Source organism: Dermacentor variabilis, chromosome 4 (genome assembly GCF_050947875.1).
Source record: "Dermacentor variabilis isolate Ectoservices chromosome 4, ASM5094787v1, whole genome shotgun sequence".
In the NCBI taxonomy this organism is placed as follows: Eukaryota; Metazoa; Arthropoda; class Arachnida; order Ixodida; family Ixodidae; genus Dermacentor; species Dermacentor variabilis.
Window position 1 is genome coordinate 199,387,951 of NC_134571.1, and position 24,343 is coordinate 199,412,293.

The 24,343-nt window shown below is 47.1% G+C and overlaps 1 protein-coding gene across 1 annotated transcript; it reads left to right on the forward strand.

Annotated features, from left to right (window-relative positions):
- Positions 1 to 10,005: 10,005 nt before the first annotated feature.
- LOC142580047 (selenoprotein P-like) lies at positions 10,006 to 14,393 on the forward strand. The gene is made up of 3 exons (XM_075690798.1): positions 10,006 to 10,156; positions 11,361 to 11,559; positions 13,425 to 14,393. Exon 3 carries the CDS (start codon positions 13,459 to 13,461, stop codon positions 13,975 to 13,977), a length of 519 nt encoding a protein of 172 aa, XP_075546913.1. The 5' UTR covers positions 10,006 to 10,156; positions 11,361 to 11,559; positions 13,425 to 13,458; the 3' UTR covers positions 13,978 to 14,393.
- The last annotated feature ends 9,950 nt before the right edge of the window (positions 14,394 to 24,343 follow it).

The following is a 24,343-nucleotide window of genomic DNA, read 5'->3' on the forward strand; positions in this document are numbered from 1 at the left end:
TTCTTTTTTCAGTGCCACGGCCGCACCAACAAACGTAAGCTTCCTCGCCTTGGCTTTTTGACTGCAAGACAGTTTGGCTTTTTTCGCAGAATCCTTGACCAGCACGCTATCGATTACGTGGGCACAAGTTGCCGACACGGTGCAACTTCGAGCTGTATAAATGCTGTCCTAGCGAAAAAAAATGTGAAGGGAGCTTCTTGGTACCTGGTAAAGCCTCGCGTTCGCTTATCGGACATGGGCTGTCGAGACTAAGAGCACCCGCATCGCAGGCGGATCCATGCTTTGAACTCACCGGACACATTCCAGGGGAACTGTCTCAAGAGCTCCACGAATTGATATCGCGCTGTCAAGAGGTGCTTCCTTGTCGAACTGTTGTGCAGCGGTGAGGGTGAAATGATACGGACCAAAAAAAATAAAGCTCAACTTAACAGAACACTCTGCAGTCCCCCTTTTAAAGCAAAGCCGTTAGCCTCTAGTTGGCCGGGATTTTTTGGTCTGTGCTCACCCAAAAACAGACATCGAACGGGAGCTGGAAAAGAGGTTTGTGTTTTAGTTCCCACGTAGCACAATTATGCTATATAGTATACTAGAATTACAACTCGCTGCTATCATGTCTACATGTTGCGTTCAAGTTGTACTTTGCAAATTTCTGACGCATTTTGCTTTAGTAAATTTAACTAGTTCAATAACACACTTGCCCAAGGCGGATGGCCTACAAGAATGATGATGTATGCGGCACTTACAAGGACAACCTACATACGTCGCGAAGCGTGGCATGAAAAGCGTGCCGAAACATATCGCCAAAGGTATCAGTTAGGGGTGCACGATTGATACCCCTGTTACACGGGCACCTGCAACGGCCGTTAACGCAAATGGCAGTTGAACGCTGTAACGGCCGTGGGAGCGGAACGGTGGTGGCTGCGCTCACACGGCCCTTTCCATGTTCAGTTGGTTCACTTCCGTTTAGACGATTTATCACGTGACTCTTAAACTTTTTACCTCACCAACTCGAAAAATTTTTGTTTCTAGATCCAATCCGCCCCATGGCGTTGCAAAATGGCTGCGTTTGTTGTGGTTTCAACGTGGTGAAGCGTCCCATTTCAGGTTCCATCGCTTGTACTAACCGCAGCACCACTGTGCATTTCATTTTTTCTTTCGTAGCGCGACTGACTGTCTGTGCCATTCAGCAGGTGCAGTGTTGAACGCGGTGTGACGTTGCGACGTGCACCCGAGAACAGCCGCGGAATGGCAATTAACCGGCCGCTTTATGAATGCGACCGTGATCGTCCATCCAACTCGCTTCTCCTGGTTGCGCACTACGAGGCCTTGTTGTCTACAAAAAGGGCTGAACTGCAAGCTGTGCGCATTAAGAAAGCGTAAGTCAAGAAAAAGAGGAAGGCGGCCGAGAGGCGGTGTCACAGCCTCGCTGCAGTCGCTGTGGTGATGTCTGACAGGCAAAGGAGTGTGTGGACGCTTTCCAGACGACCGTCTTGGTATGACACCACCGTGCCGACGTTGTCGAATCAAGATTTCAAGGCCAACTTTCGCGTGACCGGTTCCACATTTTTCTACATCGTGAGCTCGTGTCGCTCACTAGCACGGGAGGATACGAGCATGCGAGCTTGCATACCCCTACACCAGCGCGTCGCCCTCCCGCTGTACAGACTGGCTTAACAAAGCTGGTTGAACAGCGTCGTCATCTTTTCGTATACGGGCGCATTGTGTTTCTGAACTCGCAGTTCAGCAAGGTGATCTTGCCACAAGCTGATAAGTAAATGAGTCCGTGACGCTGTCCAGGCAAAGCGTTCTTGCGCCGGCGCGCTCGCCTGCAGCGGGGACACATTGCTGCTGGGGGCTGCCATCTTGCCTATTTCACGACAAAACGGAGGGAAACAGTAGCGGAACGTAGAGCGGCGAGCTCCGTTGCTGTCAATCGCTGTTAGATTTCAAACGGCGCTCATGCAGCCGTGTAACTCCGCCGAACGGCCGTTAAGGCCAACTGCCATTTTCCTTAACGGCCTTTAAAGTGCCCGTGTAACAGAGGTGTGAAGCGCTATTAGGTTAAGGGGGGATAAACACTGAAACTTGAAAATCTATGTGAAAATATGTGTAAGAAAATTTTAATCATAGTACTGCGATACTAGTAAATATTCCGTTTCAAGTAATTTTGCTGCCCGAATACAACAATGGTAATTTTTTTTTCTATTTCACCGTTTATTACTTTCTTCTTTGTGACCACTACCAACCAGTGATTCTGGCTCAAGACTTGGAAAGACTGTGCAAACCAGCTATTACGTCATGCGGATCGAATGGCGTTGCTCAGTTCAACGCGGCGGTTTCATGCGAGCTTCTTTATTTCCTTGCGTGTTTGTTCGAAATGCGGCGTGCGCTTCACTTCAAATCTTTCGTGACCTAGCACACGGTATTCATTGGCGAAAAGTGTGAGTGGAGGATTTCTGTTATCGTGTAAGTTCACGCTGCGGCATCCGACACGCTTTTTTCGTCGTGACGATAAATGTGGAACGCCCTGCGCATAGACGTCGCGCTGTGTTCGTTTACTCTCCGTAACAGAGGCTCTGAGTGTCCGACGGACAGCAAAATTAGTAAATTCAAGTGTTTTCTAAACAATAATGTGGGGCAATGTTGTCTTGTATGATAACTGTTGCATAAGAATACACGGTGTCGCAAGGAATTACGAACCATTCTGTGAAAAGGATCCGTATGTGTATGTGTTGCTATATAATACGACTGCCTGCTGGCCATAGTACTTTTCATCAATTGAAACATGTTTTGTTTGGCCAATTATATTGATTCCATTCTTCTAGACGAATAAAAGTGAAGTTGCTTTTGAACCCTCTGTGACAGTGTCATTTATTTCCATCCTATTCGCTCACTTTCCTAAGGAAGCTGCTGGAGCAATTTATCTCAACAGCCAAATTATGTTCACACTAAGACATACGCCACTCCTATCGTTAAAAGACACGCTGGTCATTCAGCTGAGGTAAGTCGCAAGCTCGTCTCAGCTTCTAAAGAAAAACTGCTGGCGTAGCGGTCGAAATGCTGGACGCTAAAGAAATTCAAACATTCGCGCCAAGCAGGATAAGGATCTTGACGTCACTCCCATTTTCGGTTGTGATGTCACTTTTTTATGTTTTATTTTTGCATGCTGTTAGTTGTCCCCACGATACGTAGGTGGCGACGGTTACAACGAGCCACCAGTTTCTTCACATTTCCGCTTCTATGGAAGCTTCGCTACGAGTTTACATATACCTTGCCACTTCAACGCACATGCGTGACAAACGTATGCACACAATGTATATGTCTGATGCGCGGCCACTCTGCCCGTTGCATCTGCCAACAGCGTGTAATGCGACCGCAATCGGCACTACGGCAAACACTCTACAAAAACAGTACCGCCGCCTAGCGGCCGCGACCACTCAAAGTGGAGTGCAGAAAACGAACGGTTTGTCAATGAACAGACACGACGGAATTGTAGTTCCCTTCTTGATACTGGAGCCCGAGTGGCGTATTCGTGCATTTACAATAAAGTTCATAATTCCAAGCAATATACCTGAGAGTGTGACGCTTGGCCCTGTCAGCTCCATTTTCTTACGCGCAAGCGTAACTAGCCTGCCCTTCAATTCGGCGGTGTCTGTCTGAGGGCGCGACGCATGCGTACGAGGAACGCGCCAGGATGTGAAAAGAATTGCGCGCCGCGGAAAGTACGAAGGAGCGCCATCCGCGAAAGTACCGCCACCTAGAGGAATGTGTAGGTAACGTTGAGCGAAGTAGGGATGGAGAAACGAGGCAAAGCGTCGCGGAGGAGGAAGGTAGGCGTATTCGCGCTGGGTAGACCTCCTCTAGCAGTTGCTACAGGTTTTCTTTGCGATGCATACGTACTGGGTTTGTCTCGTGGTAACATCGTACTCACAAGCCGTACGCTGTCTATACGAGTGAAAGTGTGCGATGGTGAGTCGATGATGGTGGCTCAATGTCGCATGCGCAAGGGGAGGATGAGTGCCATATTCCGTCACGCGTGGCACCATTTCACCGCGGGATGGGAGGGAGGGGTTGGAGGAGGCGTTGGTCTTCGGCAGCGCGCCTCTTGAAATCTTATCTTGAAATTGACATACTTTGGGGGCGCAGCCAAGGTGGGCCGGTGGCTCGTAGCTTTGCGTACGCTGTGTTCTCACCGCTCAGTTTACGTTCAATTCGTTCAGCACGAAGGTCACTTCGCTCCCTGCTGCTGCCGTGATTCCTCACGGCAGCATTTTGACGGCGAGTTTCCGCGGTCATCGATTGGGAAGTGTTCATGCTTGCCCGTGGGCGCTGACACCATGCTGGGTAATTTAGAGAGTAAGAGAATGTTTACAGCGGTCTGTTTTACTCCTGCGGCTGCTGCGTATGGCACGGCCGCGCGAGCCCTGTCTTGAATACGATCTTTGATGCGGGCAGTGCGTCAAGGCCCACCGAGGGCCGATAGCGTCGTGTGCGCCATAGCAGCCATACGCTTGCGCGTCACCCGTGGTCCCGAAGTGAAACATAACTTTCTCCTGATTTCTTGCCCTACTTACGCCATGTATCGCAAGCAATTGCTACGAAGATGCAATGAATCGCAAGAAATTTACATAAGAAAAAGAAGTACCTAAATCTATATTGGAAAACTACTGTAGCGCGTACAGACAAGGACGCCAAAAGGCATATGAAAGGCTCAAGCCATACTAACAAGCCCGCATTGCAACACTAATTCTTTAAATGTATGGTTCGGACGCAGCGCTTGTGCTCAGTTTCACAGCGGCCACGTTTTCTTTAGTTTTGTTGTTTTGGCCATGAAATATTTGCTGGCGTGGTCACAGTGTATAGTGCCTATGCTTGTTGGGGTTCAGTGTAGCTCGCTGACGTTACGGTAGTGCGCTAGTTGGGATATGTGCGCGTCAACCTGTCTGTAATCTGAAGGGGACATTGGAATATCTAGCCGGAAAATGATTGACTTGGTATCGATTGCGTAAACTACGCCTATGTTCGCTTTCCTACAGTCGCAATCCCGTGCACACAGGCATCATGGTATCGTAGGTGCATCCAGCACGCGGCGCGTTTATTCTATTGCGTCTGAAAGCAGCAAAGATAAGAGCAAAAAGTCTTGTATCGCCGAAGTTACCCATCGCAGTTCTATTGGCGGATAAAAAAATCATAACAGCGTGCTGTTTCAACGGATTGAGCAGCACGGCAGATCAGCTTGTGATGGTGCTTGCGGTCACTAAGCTAATCAAAGTAGAAAGCAATATGATATGCTTTGTGCTGTGGTGCGCCAGTCTGCTTATTACATTCGCGACCATCACTTGAATAAAACCGCAGTTCTTTTAAGCAAAGTTCCGGCATAAAACAAAACGTATATATGCCGATGTTCCTTAAGGCCTGTGGTGTTTACATGTATATAGGTACAGTACTGAACAACAAAATATGATATCTTGCATTTGGTTACTTTGAAGTAAACTGCTGAGAACAAGAAATAACAAGAAATCAATGGATGATAAAAATTCACCGACGATTGCGATACTCCCTAATGCGAAATTTGAGCGCAGCTCTATGCGTGTTTTCATTTCGTGATATATTGGCTGGCGCAGACAATCTGTCTCATGCGGCACGTTGCAAACGGAGCGAAGTGTGGCGCGAATGCCTCGCTAATCGGGATAATGCGAGAGGCATCCCGTGGGTGACGCGTAGGCGCGATTCACAGCCGCCGCCGCAGACAGACCTCCGCTCATGCAGCTCTTTTTTTTTTTTTTCATGTATGGTATCGGTGGACGCGCTCGCCGCATGACTTATCGATGGCGTCATCGGTGAACAGAAGACGGCGGGGTAGTCTGGCGCCACATCGTAGCGGTTGTCACCGCAGAGCCCGTCTTGCGCGGCGCTACGCTTTTCTTCTTACGCTTTCACCATGCCCTCCCTCTCTGCTTTTCGCCTCGCGCTCTCTTCACTATGGCTGTCTTTCATCCTTCGCTGTGCTCTTTCGCTCGGTTACGTCGAGGACGCCAAGGGGCGCCGACGCTCAGCGCAGAAACGTGCGCCTAAGAGCTGGGCTCCTAAATGAAAAAACAAAATGCACACGTTTGCACAAATTGCACAGCCAATCGCGCAATATCTCGGAAATGGACAGCACTGACCACCATGAGATAAACAAATTGGAAATTAGAGGCTTATGGAACGGTCCATAACAGATGCGTTATTCATTTTTGCGGTGCAGCGAGAACGACAGAGACGTATAACATTTACAAATACCTTGACATCGACAGCAATAGCCTTCTTTCTTGGCATATGGATGTTGAATATATTCCTAAAGACGCTATCCGCATCCTGTGTTACTTATTTTGTAATTTTTTCCCGATCACCCCTGTCGGTAAATCTACATCTCTATGAAACACTTGTTCGCGCTACGCTAGAATATACATGAGTGATCTGGTAACCTAATTACATAATTCTTGGCGCTATCCTTGATATCATACAGAATCACCCTGCGTGTTATATTTTATGAAATTACCCTCGTGCTGTCAATTTTTCTTCCACAAGGGCCATAATCGTCTTACCTGACCTCTCATCACGTCTCAAAATGTTCTCGGCTTTCTTTGTACCGCAGTAACTATTGTTATAAACCATTTTTAAGAGATTCCTTCTTTCCCTCCCGTGTATGTATTTCGCACTAAGACCATAACTTCAAAGTGTTTGCCCTGTTTCCATGGTAATGTGTGCAATGATTCTTTAAGCCCCAGAACCAGCATCCAATAGAACTATTTTCTACCTCTACCACCGCCATTTTGATAAATCTTTGCCATTTTTGCCATCGCCAGGCATGTTGGCAATTTTTTTTTGTTATATTGCTATATGTTCCTTAATCTAGTTTTTTTTTTGCTATCTGCCGACTGCTTTAATCCCCAGTTGCTTCCTGTAATGCCCTCGCGCCTTTGAAGTATGCTAAACTAATATAAATATAACTAAATGAATAGAAGTATTTAAAACATATTTATTTACTTATCAAGGCCTTAAGTGGCTTATGCCCTGATCGTCTGGAAAACTCGGCGTACAACACAAAATGTCATGTGAACTCACGTCGTGCAGAGACGCGCTCGTGCCACTCCTATCGCGTTCGTCGTCTTCTTCCAAAGCTGGCTACGATGCCGCTCATCTTGCCCCCCAAAAAAAGCGAATTACGATAGCATTGATTCACGCACTCGGACCCACGACCTTTGGTGGGAGTCGAAACCTTGAACTTATGTGGAAGTCGAACCCACGACCTTTGGTGGGAAAAAACAAGTAATAATAAGTAATAACGCGTTCGAATGATAATGGGAAGTAACTTAACTATTGTCATTTGAGCGCGCAGACACCCTCTTTGGCGTATGCTAAAGTGGCGGTCAAGTTTAACATCTCACTGCCGTGACTAATCCAGTTTCCTATCGTTCTCGTCTCGCGAGCCATCGAGGTGCGACATATGCAATATCACTGGCGACGCTCCTCCCTCGGCCAACGTTGTGAGACACCCGGTCGCTGCCAGGGCGCTGTTTGTTTTTTCCCAGCAGGAGTTGCCCTGCATGCTGCATCGCGCCAACATGTTGCATCCGTGTACAGTTAAAACATCGGAGGGAATCCAAGCTGTACGCTAAACCCTGCTATCGCAATCAATGCTTCGCACTTTAGGTGAAAATGTCAAATTTTCTCGTAGCAGTCTAATCACAACCACAGGTTTCGTTGCTGCACTTGCCGTTCTTCTGAGAGAAATGAAAGTACATCTATTACGGAAAAAAAGAGTAATGAATTCACAAGTAATTCATCACAAGCTTACACCCAACTATAGTTATGGTAATCTCTTTACTGGGTATAAATGAACGTGAGCGTACAGATGCCCCTCGCGTAAAACACTAATTTTTCACACTAAACCGCCTTACGCCGATTACTGGTCGATTGTGCAACGTATCCGCGGTGAAAATCCACAACGTAAGACTTCTTCGGTCGCCATGTCGCGACTCATCGAAAATTGTCTAGAAGAGGATCGCCCACTTCAGCAGTTCCGAGTCTTGAGCCGAGGTCACAACTGGACATAAGGACGTAATGTTATCGGTGATAATATTGTATCGTAGAGTATTGTCACTACTTGTTCCGCGCCGAAGAGATGAGGCGAGCACACATGAGATCGCTAGACATTTCTCTGATTTGATTTATTTGACCTTGTATTACCCAAATTACTCATTTAGGCACTTGCACATTGCATTACTATGACATATGACATTACTATGACATACTATGAACAGCACTCGCAGCGACCTCGTCTCTTGGTGCCTCCAGTGGGAACTCTCTCCGGACGCATCGGGAGGCGTCCCAACAGGCTGCCACAGAGCATACAAAAACACCAATCACAACTCCTCGTTAACAAGGATCAATCAGTCCACAAAGATTCAAACCCGCGCACCCAATCGCGGACGGGTTACGCTGAGTTTGAAGTCGATGACAGCCCTCTGCCCAAAGAATTAAAGCCCATAGCAAACTAACAACATACAAAAGACTACCGAGACAGCCGTTGTGTGTTTGACGAACTAGAGCATAGAACTATGGGGGTCTAGCCAGCGATGTACACAAAAGAGTTGGGGAGCATTGACGGAATAGTTTGGGAAATTATAAGATGGGTGACAACGCGGTCGCCCGGCCGGACTCTTAGAAGTACAGCGGGTGGTGCCCCGCCTGAGATTCCCCAACTGACCTCCCCACTTGTGGTAGAAAAGACATATCGAGAAAGAAAACGTTAATAAAGAAAAGAACACTGCTACACAGCGCAGGCGACGAAGCGAAAAGACAGAAAGATAACCGAAAATATTGTGCGATGTTTAAAAGCGTGCAATAGTCGGGCGGGCAACAGGGCAAAGCTAACGCAACTATATCGCGAAATCGAGAGAGAGAGAGAGAGAGAGAGAGAGAGAGAGGAGACATAAAAAGTGAAGGCAAGAAAGATATGGCGCCCAATCGAACGTGCTTCGACTTTGCTTCTTCAAGCTGAGTGTAAGGGGAAAGAGAATAAAAGGAGGGAGAGAAGAAACACTGCGAGCGCACACAAGAGGACGTACTGCGGCACTACACAAAGGTTCACTCAGGTCGGAGCACTTCAAGAAATGTGTCACGGTGTGCGCGTCGGACCACTACAACGTTCAAAAGTGTTGGTTGTGCCACTTACGCAGTTGCGCCACTTGCTCCTAAAGTACCAGCAGAACTCAAGGAAATGGAGCCTACACACGTGCTAAAAAATTCGCGAATGGAAAATGTAACAGATAAAGTGACGATGTGCGAAAGTTATGCGAAGAAAATCTGACGCACAAATTGTTGGACAAAAATACGAATTAGAAGACTACGTTAACTCATCAAATTTCACACTAGAGAGGGTGTGAGTTGCTGTTGATACTGATACGCGGGAGTTCTTCGTCGCTTAATTTACTGTTTCTCCTACGTGTCCAAAAAGTTAATTAATTAATTAATTTATTTATTTACCTATTATAAATACCCTCAATCGCTGGAAGTTTAAAGAGGGGAGCGGGATTACAATTAAAGTAGTAATTGAAAATTCAGAAAAATAAAGGGTGACAGTGTTAAGAAGTAGAAGAACACTGGAAAACTGTAATTATAAGAATTATAACAATAATAAAATGATTCAGAAGTCACTTCACATCACAGAGCTAGCAGGTGTTAGCTTTCAAATCTTATTGCTACGATTTCGTTCAGCGCTTGAGGAATTGGAGCTAGGTTGTTCGAGCACTACTGACTCCTTGCCCAGTCGGTCGCCTCTTAGCTCCGAGCCATGGCAACTGTCGAAAGCACAGACGTAGAGTGGCGCAGCCCACGCGCCCGACTTTCAGCGCGCAGAGGGGGAGGCGGCAGCAGCCACTTAGCCGAAGGTCGCGCGCTCTCCAGCCAGAGCAGCATCAACAACGACATCCAATCTACCACGGTGCCTCTCCGATTCTGCGCGCACTTCAAGGGGTGGCCGCAAGAGGCGACTTATCTGGAGTGCGCGCGTGGTGGCGATTGCAGCCAGTGCAGTTCGGATCTCGGCCCTCGAGTCTCCCAGAGGCCCCGACGACAGCCGCCCCACTCGACGCTCCCAGCCTGCAGGCAGGTGAGAACGTGACCTGGCTGAATCCTGACGCGGCGGGTGTACGCTGCATATTCGTGGCGAGAATTTGATGAGTACAGCGCAGCGCTAGCGTTCTAGTCTATCATTAGGCTCGCTTGAGTACGAGACCTATGAAACCAGCAATCGTTAATTGTGCTTTCTTTTGGGCAGTTCTTCACAGACGCTTTCTCTTAGTTTTTTTCACCGTGACTATGTTGCCGCGTGTGCGGTTTCTGTGTGTTACCTCTGTGGATCGTGGAGCAAAACTCCACCATACTGTCACCGTTTAGTTGATTTATTGGAACACAAGAATAAAAAAGAAAGAGCATTCGGGTCATCTCTTCGGATGACGAAAACTGCTGGGAGTGCAAGAGAAAGCAGCCACGGGAAGTCAGTAGCATCGTACGCTGCATGGACGACAGGAAAGCAACCCCAGACGCAGAACATGATGGCTTATAAGGAAATGGCGTTCACAGCATTAGAGTTGCGTTCACAGTGCCAGTTAAGGAAAATCTGTTGAACAGAATATACGAATAAAGCAGAGCAGGGGTAGGGAACGATGAATGCGGAAGTCGGGGGAGACCGTAGCTGAAGGAACTCGGGACGATACTGATGTGGATATGTTTACAGAAGTATTTTAAACTATTCTTCTCATCTCTGAGAAGGTTGCAGGGGAACGCAAGAAAACAGGAAACACGATCTGTAGCGAAAGCGCTTTTAACACCGCGTGCAAGTCATGTGTGTGGATTGGGTAACGGGTAGTTCCATACAACTATTCTGATAAACGTCGCAAAAATTGGTGTCCTCTATATTAGTTTTAAGAGCGGACTCAAGTTATACTGTTGTAAAAAGGACTTTACAGAGTTAGAAATAACAATAGCAGTGTAACACTGTCTAAGGTGAAGTTTAAAGATGGCCATTAAATCGCATTGAAACGTAGGCCACAATGGTGATTCTCGTTGTCCAGGAGCACTATATATATATATATATATACACACACATACAGTGCGACTGATGGAGGTCTGGTGTAATTGGGATCTGCTGTGTGTGCGTGTGTGTGTGCCTGTACAGTTTTTAGATGTAAAATACCAACGCGTCCAGGCTGCCAAATTGCTGTAAATCCTATCCGCAACCTCGCCTAACACCACTTCTCGCCTTTCGGCGTGATGACTGCAACCATTCAAGTGTTCTTGCATGTTCTGCGCAGAAGTGAAGATGGCGGCCCGGTTATTGGTGCTGCTAGCGGGCTGCCTGCAGGCCGCCATGGCAGCCCGAGCTCCCATCTGCGGCACGCCCGAAACGTGGACCGTGGGCGGGCAGGACGTGCTCGCCCAGCACCGAGGAAACGTCACGCTTGTGGCGTTGCTCAAGGCTTCCTGATCTTTGTGTAGGCAGCAGGCCTCCGGGTAAGGGACGGCGCCTCGGTTTTCTAGCCATGACGGATGTGCGGTATATGTTCGCTAAGACGCAATCAGAGTATGCCGCGCCCCAACTTAGCCCAGTCGGGGCCGCAGTTTGTCCAAGCTTTAACCCTGGTGAGCCTCACAGAAGGATTCCCCAATAATAGAACCGCGCTGCTGAAATTATTTCGAATGACCTGTCTGAGGCGATGCCTTAACTTTGCCATCTTCTGTCGGACACATGTCCAAGGCTGAACTGCTCTCATGAGGTGAACGCTTTATTAATCTGACAGAAGCGCGATGCAATTGAAACTAAAAGAGGCAGATGATTGGCAGTGCCGGTAGCAGACTGTCGATTTACTCCCCCTTGTTCCTCAAAAACAATTGATAAACATTCCAATATCCTGAGAATATAACAGATGCCTACAACTGCGCAACCTTGTAACGGTTACCGATATCATAATCATAAGTGCATCATATTCTTGCGAACTGTTCACGAAGTTAATAATATTTCTCTAAAATATGTATAATCGCCATAAGAAGTTAAGTAAGCTGTAAATTGGTATGCTAAATATGTCCCTTTTCAATGGTATTCTTTGTTCCTTCTTAAAAACTTACTACCCCTAAGCCAGTTTAAAAACACCGTTATTTAATTGTACGCCCAACAGCGCTTATTGCTACACACCGGGCAAAAGCAATCCAGACATGTCATGTTGGCGAGTTCATTTACTAACCACAATGATAAATTATCACGCTCGTGTCGTTACGAAGACACAAAAATATATAATGAACGCGAAAGGCAGCTACCGTAACCGTTATACAGCCACTTTCGCCATGCATAAAGTCGGGCTAGTTACGGTGCAATGTTATTTAGTGCACTGTGCAAAACAGCACCAGATACAAGTGGGGTCAAAGCGCAAGCGTTCGCACTGGTGCGTTCTTTCGCACCATGTTTCAATTTAGCATTTTTATGCACCACGTATTTCTTAAGTGAACAAATAACGGGTTTATGAACTTTCCATGATACGTTCTAAAAGCGCGCGATATTATCTCGTTAGCACCACGTTCGCTTCTACAATAATGAATTGTTGGCTGTTAATTTATGGTGAACAAACAGCGTGTTTGTGTTCTTTTTGCGCTGACTCACGATAAAAGTGATAAGAAAAGTGGGGAGGGAGAACACATTGCGACAATTTTTATACCACGCCTAAATGTCCCAACATCTCAGAAGCAACACTTCGCAACTTCATTGCGTTGACCTTTCGAATCCAGTAAGGAGAGCTTGGAGTTCACGGCCTAGCAGGATAGTCAGCAGAGAAACGGGGACGAAAGAACACGTGACGGCAACCACGATCATATGTGTATGCGTCTAGCCAACTCTTCTTTTTGCCTGTCCCTGTTTGTGCTATGCCATAAGGCCATCAGTATATTAAGTGCTAACGAGGCCGGTCATATGGCCACATTAGTTGACGAACATGACAATAGTGGTATGACAATACCTAGTATGTGCTTCGTTGCTCATAATTACTTGCGCAGCGCCATATGTAACATTGACAAAAGTGAGCGTTGTTTAGTGGCGTCTTCAAATGCATACTGTGCGCTATTATCGCGACGTAGTAAGGCGCACACGATTGATTGAATAAATGCTTAATAGGAAAAGATGGCAAAAGCCATATTGGGAGAGAGGGAATAAAGGGGGTGGGCCATAACGAGCTCTTCAAGCCTGTCTCCTAAGCAAATGCTATGTGTGTGAGTTCGAAACTTCTTTAGGGTGGTCGTGAGAGCAGTCTGGGTTTGTTCCGGTAGATTAGTCGGTGGGTGGTGAGCTTATATAACGTGGCGCCACGATGCGCAATTTATCCGCTGCGCAGTCTGGAGGCTCTGTTGCAGCGGCTTCGGGCCAACATGAGCGAGCTGCAGTTCCTGGTGGTCAACGACCGCCAGTCGGCGCACCTGCGCGACCATCTCGACCGGCGCGTCTCGTTCGCCGTGCACCAGGAGAGCGAGGAGGAGCCAGTGTGGACCACCATGGGCGGCAGCAAGGACGACGTCTTCATCTTCGATCGCTGTGGCCGGCTTGCCTACTACGTGCCGTTCCCCATCAGCCTCGTTCTGCCGGGTCACCTGCCCGTGGTCGAGGACTCCCTGCGGCGTGCCTACGACGGCGAGCCGTGCGGGCTCAGCTGTGAAGAGCCAACCGAGAGAAACCCTCGCACTACCGACGCCTCGGCTCGGCGCAATTCGCTGGGCTGGCGCGTGCTGCACATGTTGTTCGGCGGCGAGCAGGACGATGAGTCCGAGGAGTGCGACGAGCGCAAGCGCACGCAGTTGAGAGTCTGTTGCCACCCGAACAGCCGCATCGAGAGCCCCTATTGCCGGCAAGCGCCCAGCTGCCAGGAGCTCGGCGCTGCCTGCGGTTCCTGATGACAGTAGAGCCATTCGTTCGAGTCCTCCGGTCCCTGCGCGTCCTGGTGGGTCTCTGACAAGGGCTGCGGTCCCCCATGAAGACGCTGGGTCAAACCAGGGCGCACTCGCCCAAGGCTCACGTGTCCGATGCCGCGCTGTGCGAGACGTGGCCCGAGGAGGCCTCGCCTGGGACGCGTAGTAAAAGGAGGGCCGCGTGTGGCCCCGCTTCTAAATGGCTCTGTCATTTACTCGTACGCTGCGTTTACGGTTTTCTAAAGTATGCTCAGGTGGTAAAAGCCAACAGCGCCAGCCGTTTCTGGCTAGGCCTGCTTAAACATTGGGAAAGCATGCATAGTAGCTACAGTAAATGTGCAAGTAAGTTTAAAATGATGGTCGCCTTTTTCATGCTCATTAAATTGGGAAATGCCTTGGTAGGTTCGAGGCTCTGTCTTGTCTTGACAGTTTCAGTTAATTGATGCATTTTGGTCTTTTTCAAGTTATTCTAAGAAAAGCAATTGCCGTGACATGTTGGATACAGTGGCTTACACCTAAAGGAAAATGGACAGACCGGGCCTTACGTAAACCACATTTCCATAGCGTCTTAGGTAAACCATCTTTCGCCCTTCTGTAGGTTCAGGGGCAGCTTCCTACTGTGACAAAAAGTGCTCGCGCTGGTTCATTTCCAAGTATTTACGCATCCTTTTCGCTGACAGATAATCCATGGAAACGTAATTATTCACGAACACACAAGCACACAAATACAAGTGCTATCCAGTCATTCTTTCTGCTCATGAAACTGTCGTCAATGTTTTATAACCCGCCCGAAGCTGCTGCTGAATGTTACTGCTCTCCTCAAAGATAAATAAGCGAAAACTTTTCAAGTCGGCAGTGACTCCTGCTATCTTACGCATACTTCAAGCTGGAAGAGGGGGAGCCATACGGGCTTGCTGTTAGGCCATCTTTTAATTCGTTGTATCACAGGTAGAACGACACGGACATAAAAGGCACACGAGACAACACATAACGGCATTTTGATGTGCTAAATTATTATTGCAGAAAGCAATATTTGGTGTGTTGAAGAATTTAAATCTAGTTCTGTGGTTTTACGTGCCAAAACCACGATCTGATTGTGAGGCACGCCTAGTGAGGGAAGTCTGGTGCACCCTGAGCCCCGTACACGGGCGTCCTTGCATTTTGCCTGCACCGAAATGTGTCCGCCCTGGCCGGGGTTCATCGCACAACCTCTTGGTTAGCAGCGCCACGCCAAAGCCACACTAAGCAACCGTGGTGGGCATTGCATGTTAAACCGTACACGTCTCACAGCCATGGAGGTTGCAAAGTTTGACCTCATTCGCTGAGGTAGTAAATTTGTATTTTATTTTCTTATATATCGAAGTTGAACCTTAGAGCAGCTTAGGAACACTGAGTGCTTACGAAATAGAACTGACCCCGAGGAATGACTTCCTCGGAGTAAGGGAAGTCGATCTTAAAAGCCCCTCTTTTCTTTACTGAGAGCACCGGAAACGATTGCAGGAGGTGGGAATACGTTATTGCGGCCATGCGTCCTTTTGCTTTTAAATGCTTGTTCGGTGTCTGCGGCTGCTTTCACTGCGCGAGTGAATGAATTTGGGCTGACAATTCAAGGAGGACGTCCATGCTGCGCTTTTGAGTGCCAGAGCGTGCGGAGAAAAACATCCGTTGCGGTCTCAACTGTTTCGGTGCATACGACGCAGCAGTGGCCCTGCATTTTCTTACGTCATATACGGCTTATGCCAAAATGGTGGTCACTGCCTATAGGAGTGGCTTAAAGGCAGCGATATTAAATTGCAATTGCCAGTTAGAGTGTGCTCTGGAAGCCCAGGGCTCCTACGCAGGATGCGCCGAGTTTGGCGAAACTCGGGATCTTCACGAGCTCTGGCGACACCCCAAGATGAAAGCACAAATGGTACCGAGACACAGTTTATCTTTCGACAAGCCTCCAGTTTCATTGGTTTCTCTAGATTCACTCTGGGTGGCTATCATTCCTTGGGCGTTGCCTTCTGGGCGGTCGACAAACTGGGGCTCACGTGATCATACCGTCGGTGCACGGTCGTGCCTTCTTTCACTTGTTTGTCGTTCCACCGAGTGCATTACACGTACAAGCGAGTTATAAAACAAATGCATTTAGTACAATATTATTAGTTACTTCAACGTTGCTTAAAAGCATTTTAACGCTTACGAGATGTACACTGAATGTGCATTCGACTAATTTGTAATTTAGTACGCTTTGCATTATACCACGAGGGAACGCTGTGGTGGCGTCATCACATACATTCATCGGGCGAGCATGGCGGCTAAACATCGAAGAGGCCCAGTGTAAATAAACTCGTACAACGAGCTTGCAGTGCGCGACGTAGTGATCAGGCTCGACGATGACCACAATTTCTTTGATAGTTCTGTTCCTCCGTGAGCAATCTTTCCGTGCACCCCGGAAGACTGCCAATAGCTTCGGTGATTTTACAGATCACAACGCGCACCTATTGTTCACAGCACAATCCTGAACAAACAACTTATCCGGTGCTGCTTCTGTGAGTGCGCCGAGTTCCTCCACTCTGCGTGACTGCGAGCGTCACGAATATTGCATAGTGTGTGCAAAAGGAAGACAGCCTATATAGCTACGATGCGACAAGGAGGTGGTGCCGACGATGGATCTCGCAACCGACACAGTGAAGAAAACATCGACAAACTGCAGATAAGTATATTTCTACTGTTTCATATTTAGCATAATAATAGTGCACGGATTAAGACACTTTCTTAGTAACGAACTGAATGCCCAGCAGTTTAAAAAAGGCATTGAGAACCAATGAGTGTTCGTGCTTTTACATGTACGTGGGCCCGCGAAAAAATGGAAAAGATAAAGGTAACTTCACTAACTTGGTGAGATAACAGAAATTCATCAGTGACATTCAGCTCGCAGAATCTATGCAAGAGTATCTTTATACAGGTGAAATATCAATAGCAGGTACAGATATAAAGCAGGAAACTTATACAAAAATTTCATGGGTTGAACAGCACATGGGAGGCATTCCCGAATCGTGATCGCCACGTTACCGATATCCTTGAAAAATGTTTAGAATCATTGCATTCTACCGGTTATGCAATATGGGACATAAACCTGGAGGTTAACAAGGAAACTTAAGAAGTCGAGCACTGTGCAGAAAGCGAAGTAACAAAATTGTTGGAGATAGCATTAAAGCAGAAAGACAGTGGCGCAGTAAACCGTGGCAACTGATATGCTAGTTGAGATTAAGAAAAAAAAAAGGAATCGGCGGTCAGGCTGTGCACGTCTTCAATCACTTGTTGCGAACTTATAACAGGTGATTACATAAGCGTGACAGAATGGATGTCAAGGAGAGAGAACTGCAGCCGAGGATGGTAGAAGATTGCGTATTGGGACAAAAATATGATTTTTGTAGGCACAGGATGCAATCAGCTCGCATAAGACGGTATTGTAGGGAGCGGCATTGGTTTTGCAGTGAACAAAAATAGGTTTGTGGTGCTGACAGTAGAGACTCGTGAAGGTGCGAAGACACCTCAGCAGTTGGCACACTAATAAACATTACAATTGGCTCTGAAAAAAACAACCCGTTATGACAAATAAAGCAACGTTGTCCCGACAAATTGTTTTATTATGCATACAATAAAGTCTTCCACAGTTAAGGGCATTTAGTACCAATAGTGCAATGAGCATTTGTATTTGTAAATAATGGTATATATGCAGTTGATTCATTCCAACAATCCACTTTTCCTGCAGCAAAACATTCTGCTGCTGGAGGCACTCAACCGCCTGGTGGCAGTAGGCGAGCGCCAGGCATGAGCTCTTGAGAGTGTGGCAAGGTCCAGAGGGCTGCTCTACAACAGTAGGATCAGTGCCCTCACTGCTCTCCACTCGAGCCCCCAGAACACACCTTATAAAGGAGCTTTCAGTTTATTATTTTGTTTATTATTCAAGAGCATGAATAAAATTATTGCAGTAAACATATATGCTGTGCATATTGGGACACTTGTAACATGCACTTGATGTCTCTTCAAATTGGGCAAAAACGTAAGACAACCTGTGCCACTTTTGGACCGTGTAAATGAAAAAGACACTAATGTAGCAAATACGTCACAGTGCTGTTTGTTCTTTCTGTGTGCAAGAATACAGTGGGTGTTGATTAGCCACAAGATGAACGGTGTGTGTATTTCACAATGAAAAGACAGGAAACGGCATGAGCTTAATAATGCTATCACCTATAGACTGTGCATATGAATGCAACACTCCCCGATTTAAACGTGCCATAACATGCATGTTCGATAGCACATATTCTTTAACAATGTCATATATTTGCATGTACTCATTTTCACACAACTTATAATAAGCCCATGCATAGCTCACTTGTGATGTATCCATTTCATAGGCCAAATAATTGTACACTTTGTCCTTTTGTGTTGTATGAAAAGCGGCATCCTCTAGTCAGATACAACTTCACAAGACAGGAGAGGCCCCGCCCAGATGACCAAAGCGCAGCAGCCGATTGCCTCCACATCTAAAGAAATAGTCCCTCTCCAACGAGCGGGTATTAGTGCGTCCAGCGGCACGAGGTCAGTGTAGAGTGCGTGCCCATTGGTGCAGGCTTGTGTTTGCCTGCCGTTGAAGTGCAGATTCTGCGGCCTCCTAAAGTTGTATCCGACTATAGAATCACGTAATGCCTTGCACTGGTTGCATAGACTTTATCAACTTGATAGCACACAATGATCAGGAACAGAAACCTATAAAGGCACCCAAGCAAAGCTGGCTGGCCACACTTCCATTATGAGTGGCTGTAAAAAGGTCTCGCCCAAATATTGCTATGACATCCTTGAAAAAGAGGTGGTGTTTGGCACTTCTTTAGAATCAAAAACAGATTAGAGTGAATGTTGTGTACCACGTATAAACAAACTGAGCTTGGTTATCTGCACAGCATGGAATGGAAGCTTGTGCTTCACATAGTAAACAAACTGCTCTGTCCAGTACAATTGTCAAGTCCGGTGCGGCACCTATTATGTTATTAGTATCAACATACAAATTTTCAAAGGCCATTCATTTCACCATTATTCTTGTATGACGGTTCTTTCAATCAGTGCTTGTATTACATGAGCAGGTGGATTTGAAAGCAAAGCTTTGTTTGCAAACAATCACACTTCCATAATTGTGTGGCAAGGCACTGGTATGGTGTCGAATAGCTCACACTTGCTCTGTCCTGCACAAAGAAGCCAATGCTCTATTTGAAGTTGGATTGCGCAACAATTCGACGGCACACAAAGAGTAACACACACAGCAGATCGTTCCGCTGTGTGTATTTCTTCTTTGTGTCCCATTGAATTGTTGTGCAATTCAACTTCAAGCTTCTATACCAATACAACCAGTCTTCAACCTCACCAATGCTCTATTTATGAAGCCACAATGGGGCACATCTTTGAAATGTCCCAACCCGAATTAGCTCTCCAACTAATCACCACAAGCGTAAAATTTTGCTGCACAGGTGTATGCACGTGCCATATTCTGTGCCACTAAATTCGCAGGAATCAAAGGGGCAAGCATTAACCAGCCTTACTGCTGCCGTTACCATCATCATGACACCAATAAAAAGACAGTGCTGCGTTTCAGCAAAGGGAGTGCCGGAGGGAAAGGCGTGACAGCGAGGCTTACAGTAAAAATAGCAGTTACAAGACATGTTCAATTCCAAAATATGCTGCATATTGCTCATCCTACTATGGCATTGCGGCAAGCTTTTACATGTTTGAGCATGTTACAGTTTGTGTAATTATTGCTCTAAAGCTGTACAAAAGGTCTATTCGCTCTGCAATCTTTATTCTTATCATGGCGGGTTAAAGACCCACTTTTCATTGGCATCTGCACCACATTTCTCCCGATATGTAATTTTGCCTTGGTGGTTCACGACATCCTCACGCACACCAAGTTCTGCAGAGCATTGGATCTGCATTGTTCTACTGCTGAAGAATTAGAGCCCCATTATGAGACGAAAATATACGATTTGTCCATACAGAATAATACTGCCCCCCCCCCAAAGAAAGAGATAATACACTCAACCACTGGCACATGCACCAACAGTGAACACAGCAAACACTCTGAAGTATTATCTTCATGCAAGCCAGCACACCATGATTCTGAACGCATTTTCATTTCGCCATAAATGCATAGGCACAACCGGCTTGGCGCGACATCTGCATCTCGCACTGCAACGAATTGTGCAATGCCTTGCTGTTTCATAGTGCGGCCAATAGAGATGACGCATGACCAAAATTCAGCATTGTGCATACTAAGTAAGTTGTAATAAGTACTAAGTAATCTCATAAAAAACCCCAAGTTCTTTGCGAGATTAGCATTCACAGGGTACTTCACACAATTTGTGATATCTATTTATACTTCATTAACCTCTTTCCCCAAAAAGTGAGCCATTTGGAAGGCACCCTGATAGACAAGTAGAACAATCGGTAAAAAGATAGCAACCAGCGAAAAAGTCTCTATCATAGGCTGCCGCATGTGTGATGTCGGTAACACAAAATTTAAGTCGGCTACACAGAAGTGACAAATTTGGCAATATGGTGCGTCTAGACATTGCTTCAATGCTAATCACAGTAACGCTGACATTGAACGCGCCTTAATTCCTACGTACGTTCCGTCGACACATCCGACTACGTTCGTAATGTTCCCGCGAAGTAGGAAGCGTTCTTTTATAAATGCCCGCTCAGCCGCAGTCTTCGAGAAAGCCAGCCACCGCTTCCGCACTGCCGCATCAATAAGCGCGTCAGACACATCTCTGACACAGAGGCTCACAGCAGTTTGATGACGTCCAATGTAACGCTCGGCGCCGACGCTTCCCTGAAAACTCCCAGTCCCGTAGAAACGGAGGGCGCAGAGGACTTGCTCTTCGACGGTGAGCGAATGAAGCCCGCCACGCTGTCTCCACAGACGAGAGTATTCGCCTAGCTCGTCACACAGCCAGCACACTGATGTCTTCGACAGGCGAAAAGGACGCTGAAACACCACGGCGGTCATGTAAGTGAACGGGTCCAGACGGTCATACTGACGCTTGCTGCCGCTGGATGCAATAACACAGGCTGCTGCTGCCGCCACCATATTCCCGAGTTGAACTCGGAGGGGGTTTCGCGATGTATGAGTTTAGCACGAATTCGCCTGTCAATCAAAGCCAGAGGTCACGCCCCGCGCGAGACATGTAACTCTTGTGCGCGCACCCACCACGGTTGGGCCACGCCCAACTTATCTTTTGGCAACAGCGACGCGGTGCCGAGCTGAGAGGCATCAACAATGTTTACCACCGACATAAAACACGCGCAACGCACTGTCATCGGTGATGTACAGTACTCCGCACTACTATCAAAAACAAAGCATTGACTGTCGCTGGTCTATGCATATACCTTCTCGGGCTGAGATGGCCCCACAGCACGGTTTCATTTCCTGCATTGTGGCGACGTAGCGCACAGTAAATAATTCGGCACGTCACTGTTGCTGCCTGCAAGGCGTCGATGCGCCGAGGGCGACGACGATGCTGAGGAGTACGTATCGCAGCAGTAGTTTGAGATGGCTGCTCTGTCATCGGTGATGTATCGGAGCCACAACGTCGTAAACACGATCAGCGTCCGAGAATCGCTCGCTCTTCTAGACACAGTGCAATGGCATTTCTTCATCACAAGCACTGAGCACTCAACAGTTCCAACACCTTCCTCAGTTCGAAGTCTCATTTCATAACAGCACACAGGAGCCCTCACCTGACAAAATGCGATTGCTGCGGTGTCGTTACGATATACTTCTGCGATCGCTGCTGGCTCCAGCATAAGTAATCCGCAAGCACCTTGGAGCGTACAACACACTCAAATACTGCGTACATGCGCTCAGAGGCACCTTCACTGGGCAAGCGATGACAAGCGATGAATTGTGTCACTGGGAAGCACGCACTTCTTCGCAATGCATCGCCGAGGCTTCGCGCACAAGGATAAACTGGTACATTTTCACTGAACTGCGTCACTACGCGCGCTACGGACCGCCATTTTGTACCATTTTGCAGCGACAGCCATTGCTCCCGTATTTATGACTAGTATGTCATTTTCAGTTGGTAAAGCGGGGGCCTTGAAGCGCCTGCGATGAACAGCCGTACTGCGGCGCTGCGTTTCTATTCTCCTAATACAGAAAGATTGGCGATCACTGACATTATTGAGAATAGCACTGTAGCGCCCCTAGGCGACCTCTCACCGTATGAACTGCCTCGTGCGTGCGACTCGCTTCAATGTATCCGCTTCTAAGCTTTCGCCTCACTGTCGCCACTCGCGGCAAGAAGTGCAAAATTGTATAATTTGCTCGATCTCCGTTTGTCATGAGAAATTTCTAGCATTCAAAATGAAAAACAGACACGTAAAGAAATAAAAATGTTTGTTACTTTATTTGTTGTATTTTAACGTATTCGTTTGAGCGAAAGCGTAGGTGCAAGAATGCGCCGCATGCACCCTGTTCGCATTCGAAGGAGGATAGAAAGATAGTGCCCGAAGGAGGAGGCACGCCCTTGACGCCTCCGGGAAAGGCGTGGCAAGCGGCTCACGGCAAGTGTGCAGACAGACAGCGGGACAGTCACGGTATTGCTAACTTGCGATAATCCGTTGATAACAATACGCGGCGCTGGCGCGTTTCGTTGTGCAGCCGTCTGCGCTTGAAACGTGGAAGCAGCGTGCCGCGCAGGGTGCGCTCATGTTGTCATGCGCGGCTTTTTGTATACATATTTTTTTTGCCTGCAGCCTTTGCGCGTTTTACACTATCTCCGTTCACTGACTGCCGTCGAGCAAACTCGGGTAAAACTCGGGTGAACGAGAAACTCGGCGCATCCTGCATAGCACCCCAGTTCTTTTTTTTTTTTTTTGTTGCTGGTGTTGTTACTTTTTGTGTGCGCAACCACATTGTCACCTCGGTCTACGCTTAGCTACAATTACATAGTTTGAATAATGTTGGACGACCACGTCATGACCCCATTTGGCTTCGGTTGTTAAGGCCCTTCCCAAGCAACCAAAATGCAATAAACTAACAATACAGTCAACTATTAGCTAATTATGCTCTAACAATGAAAGAACTTTGCAATGAATTGGTGAGGCGTCTCGACTCCGGCAGGTCTGATGCTTTCAGGCAGGACACGATGCTTTATTGCTCAACTGCCTGCTCATAAAGTTCACGTTCTGCACGGCACCATTGCTTGAAGGGGTGTTTCACATCCGCCGCCATAGCCTATGGTGGCGCTAGCTAGGGCACACCATGCAGACGCTTAGAGGATAACATGTTCGTACTCACCAGTGCACAGGTATTTCTGTAGCTCAGAATTGACCTTTACGTAGAGCATACCTAGATATTAGGGAACCTACGATAACGTATATAGACAGAGAATCGTTATGAGAAACTTTCCAGCACGAAGCCATAGATGACGATTACGTGCAGCTGCTGAGAGATATATATAGAGATAACCCAGTAAAAGTCGCGTGGGAAGGCCCAAAATGTAATGAATGCTGGAAATTCACCAAGTACTGAAGCAAGGATGTCCTCTGTCTCCATTGCTGTTCATGCTTTATGTTAAGGGCATAGAAAGACGAGTGGAGAACAGTGAATTAGGGTTTGGTTTACCATACATGTGTAATGGACAAATCGTGCAACAGAACTCCCTCGGACTGATGTATGCGGAAAACATAGGGCTACTGGCGGACAGTGCGAGAGCTTTCCAAGCACTTGCGAATATGTGTGGTAACGTAGCGACAAATCTAGGTCTTAACTTTAGCACAGATAAATTGGAAATTATGATCTTTAATGAAGAGATAAGTAATTAAGTGGCGTAAATTTAACAGCAAGTCATACCAATAGTCAATTGAGCAATATAAGTACATCTGCGTATGCATAAACAAATGAAAGACTTAAGCACCCACCAAGAGAATCTGAAAATAAAGGGCAAGCTGAATGTAACAATAATAAAACATAGACCACTTTGGCGCCACAATAAATAAGAGGTTGTGCATGGAATCTGGAAAGAAGTAATGGTGCTAGCGCTAACGTTCGCAAATGCCATTCCGTGCTTAAAATCGGATATCTTATCGGGGCTGGAAGTTACTCAAAGATACGTAGGCCGGTTGGCTTTGGGAGCCCACGGCAAAACCACAAATGAGGCAGTGCAGGTTGACATGCGTTGGGCCTTTTTCGAAGTCAGAAGAGCGCGGAGCGAAATTTGTTTTCATGAAAGGCCGCAGGGCATGAATCAAAATAAATGGGCGGCTAAAGCGCACAACCAGCTGTACCTGAAAAGCGTGGACACAGAAC

What these genes read in the sequence shown, in the direction of transcription:
- LOC142580047 (XM_075690798.1), top strand. Translation starts at nt 13,459, where the DNA reads ATGAGCGAGCTGCAGTTCCTGGTGGTCAACGACCGCCAGTCGGCGCAC.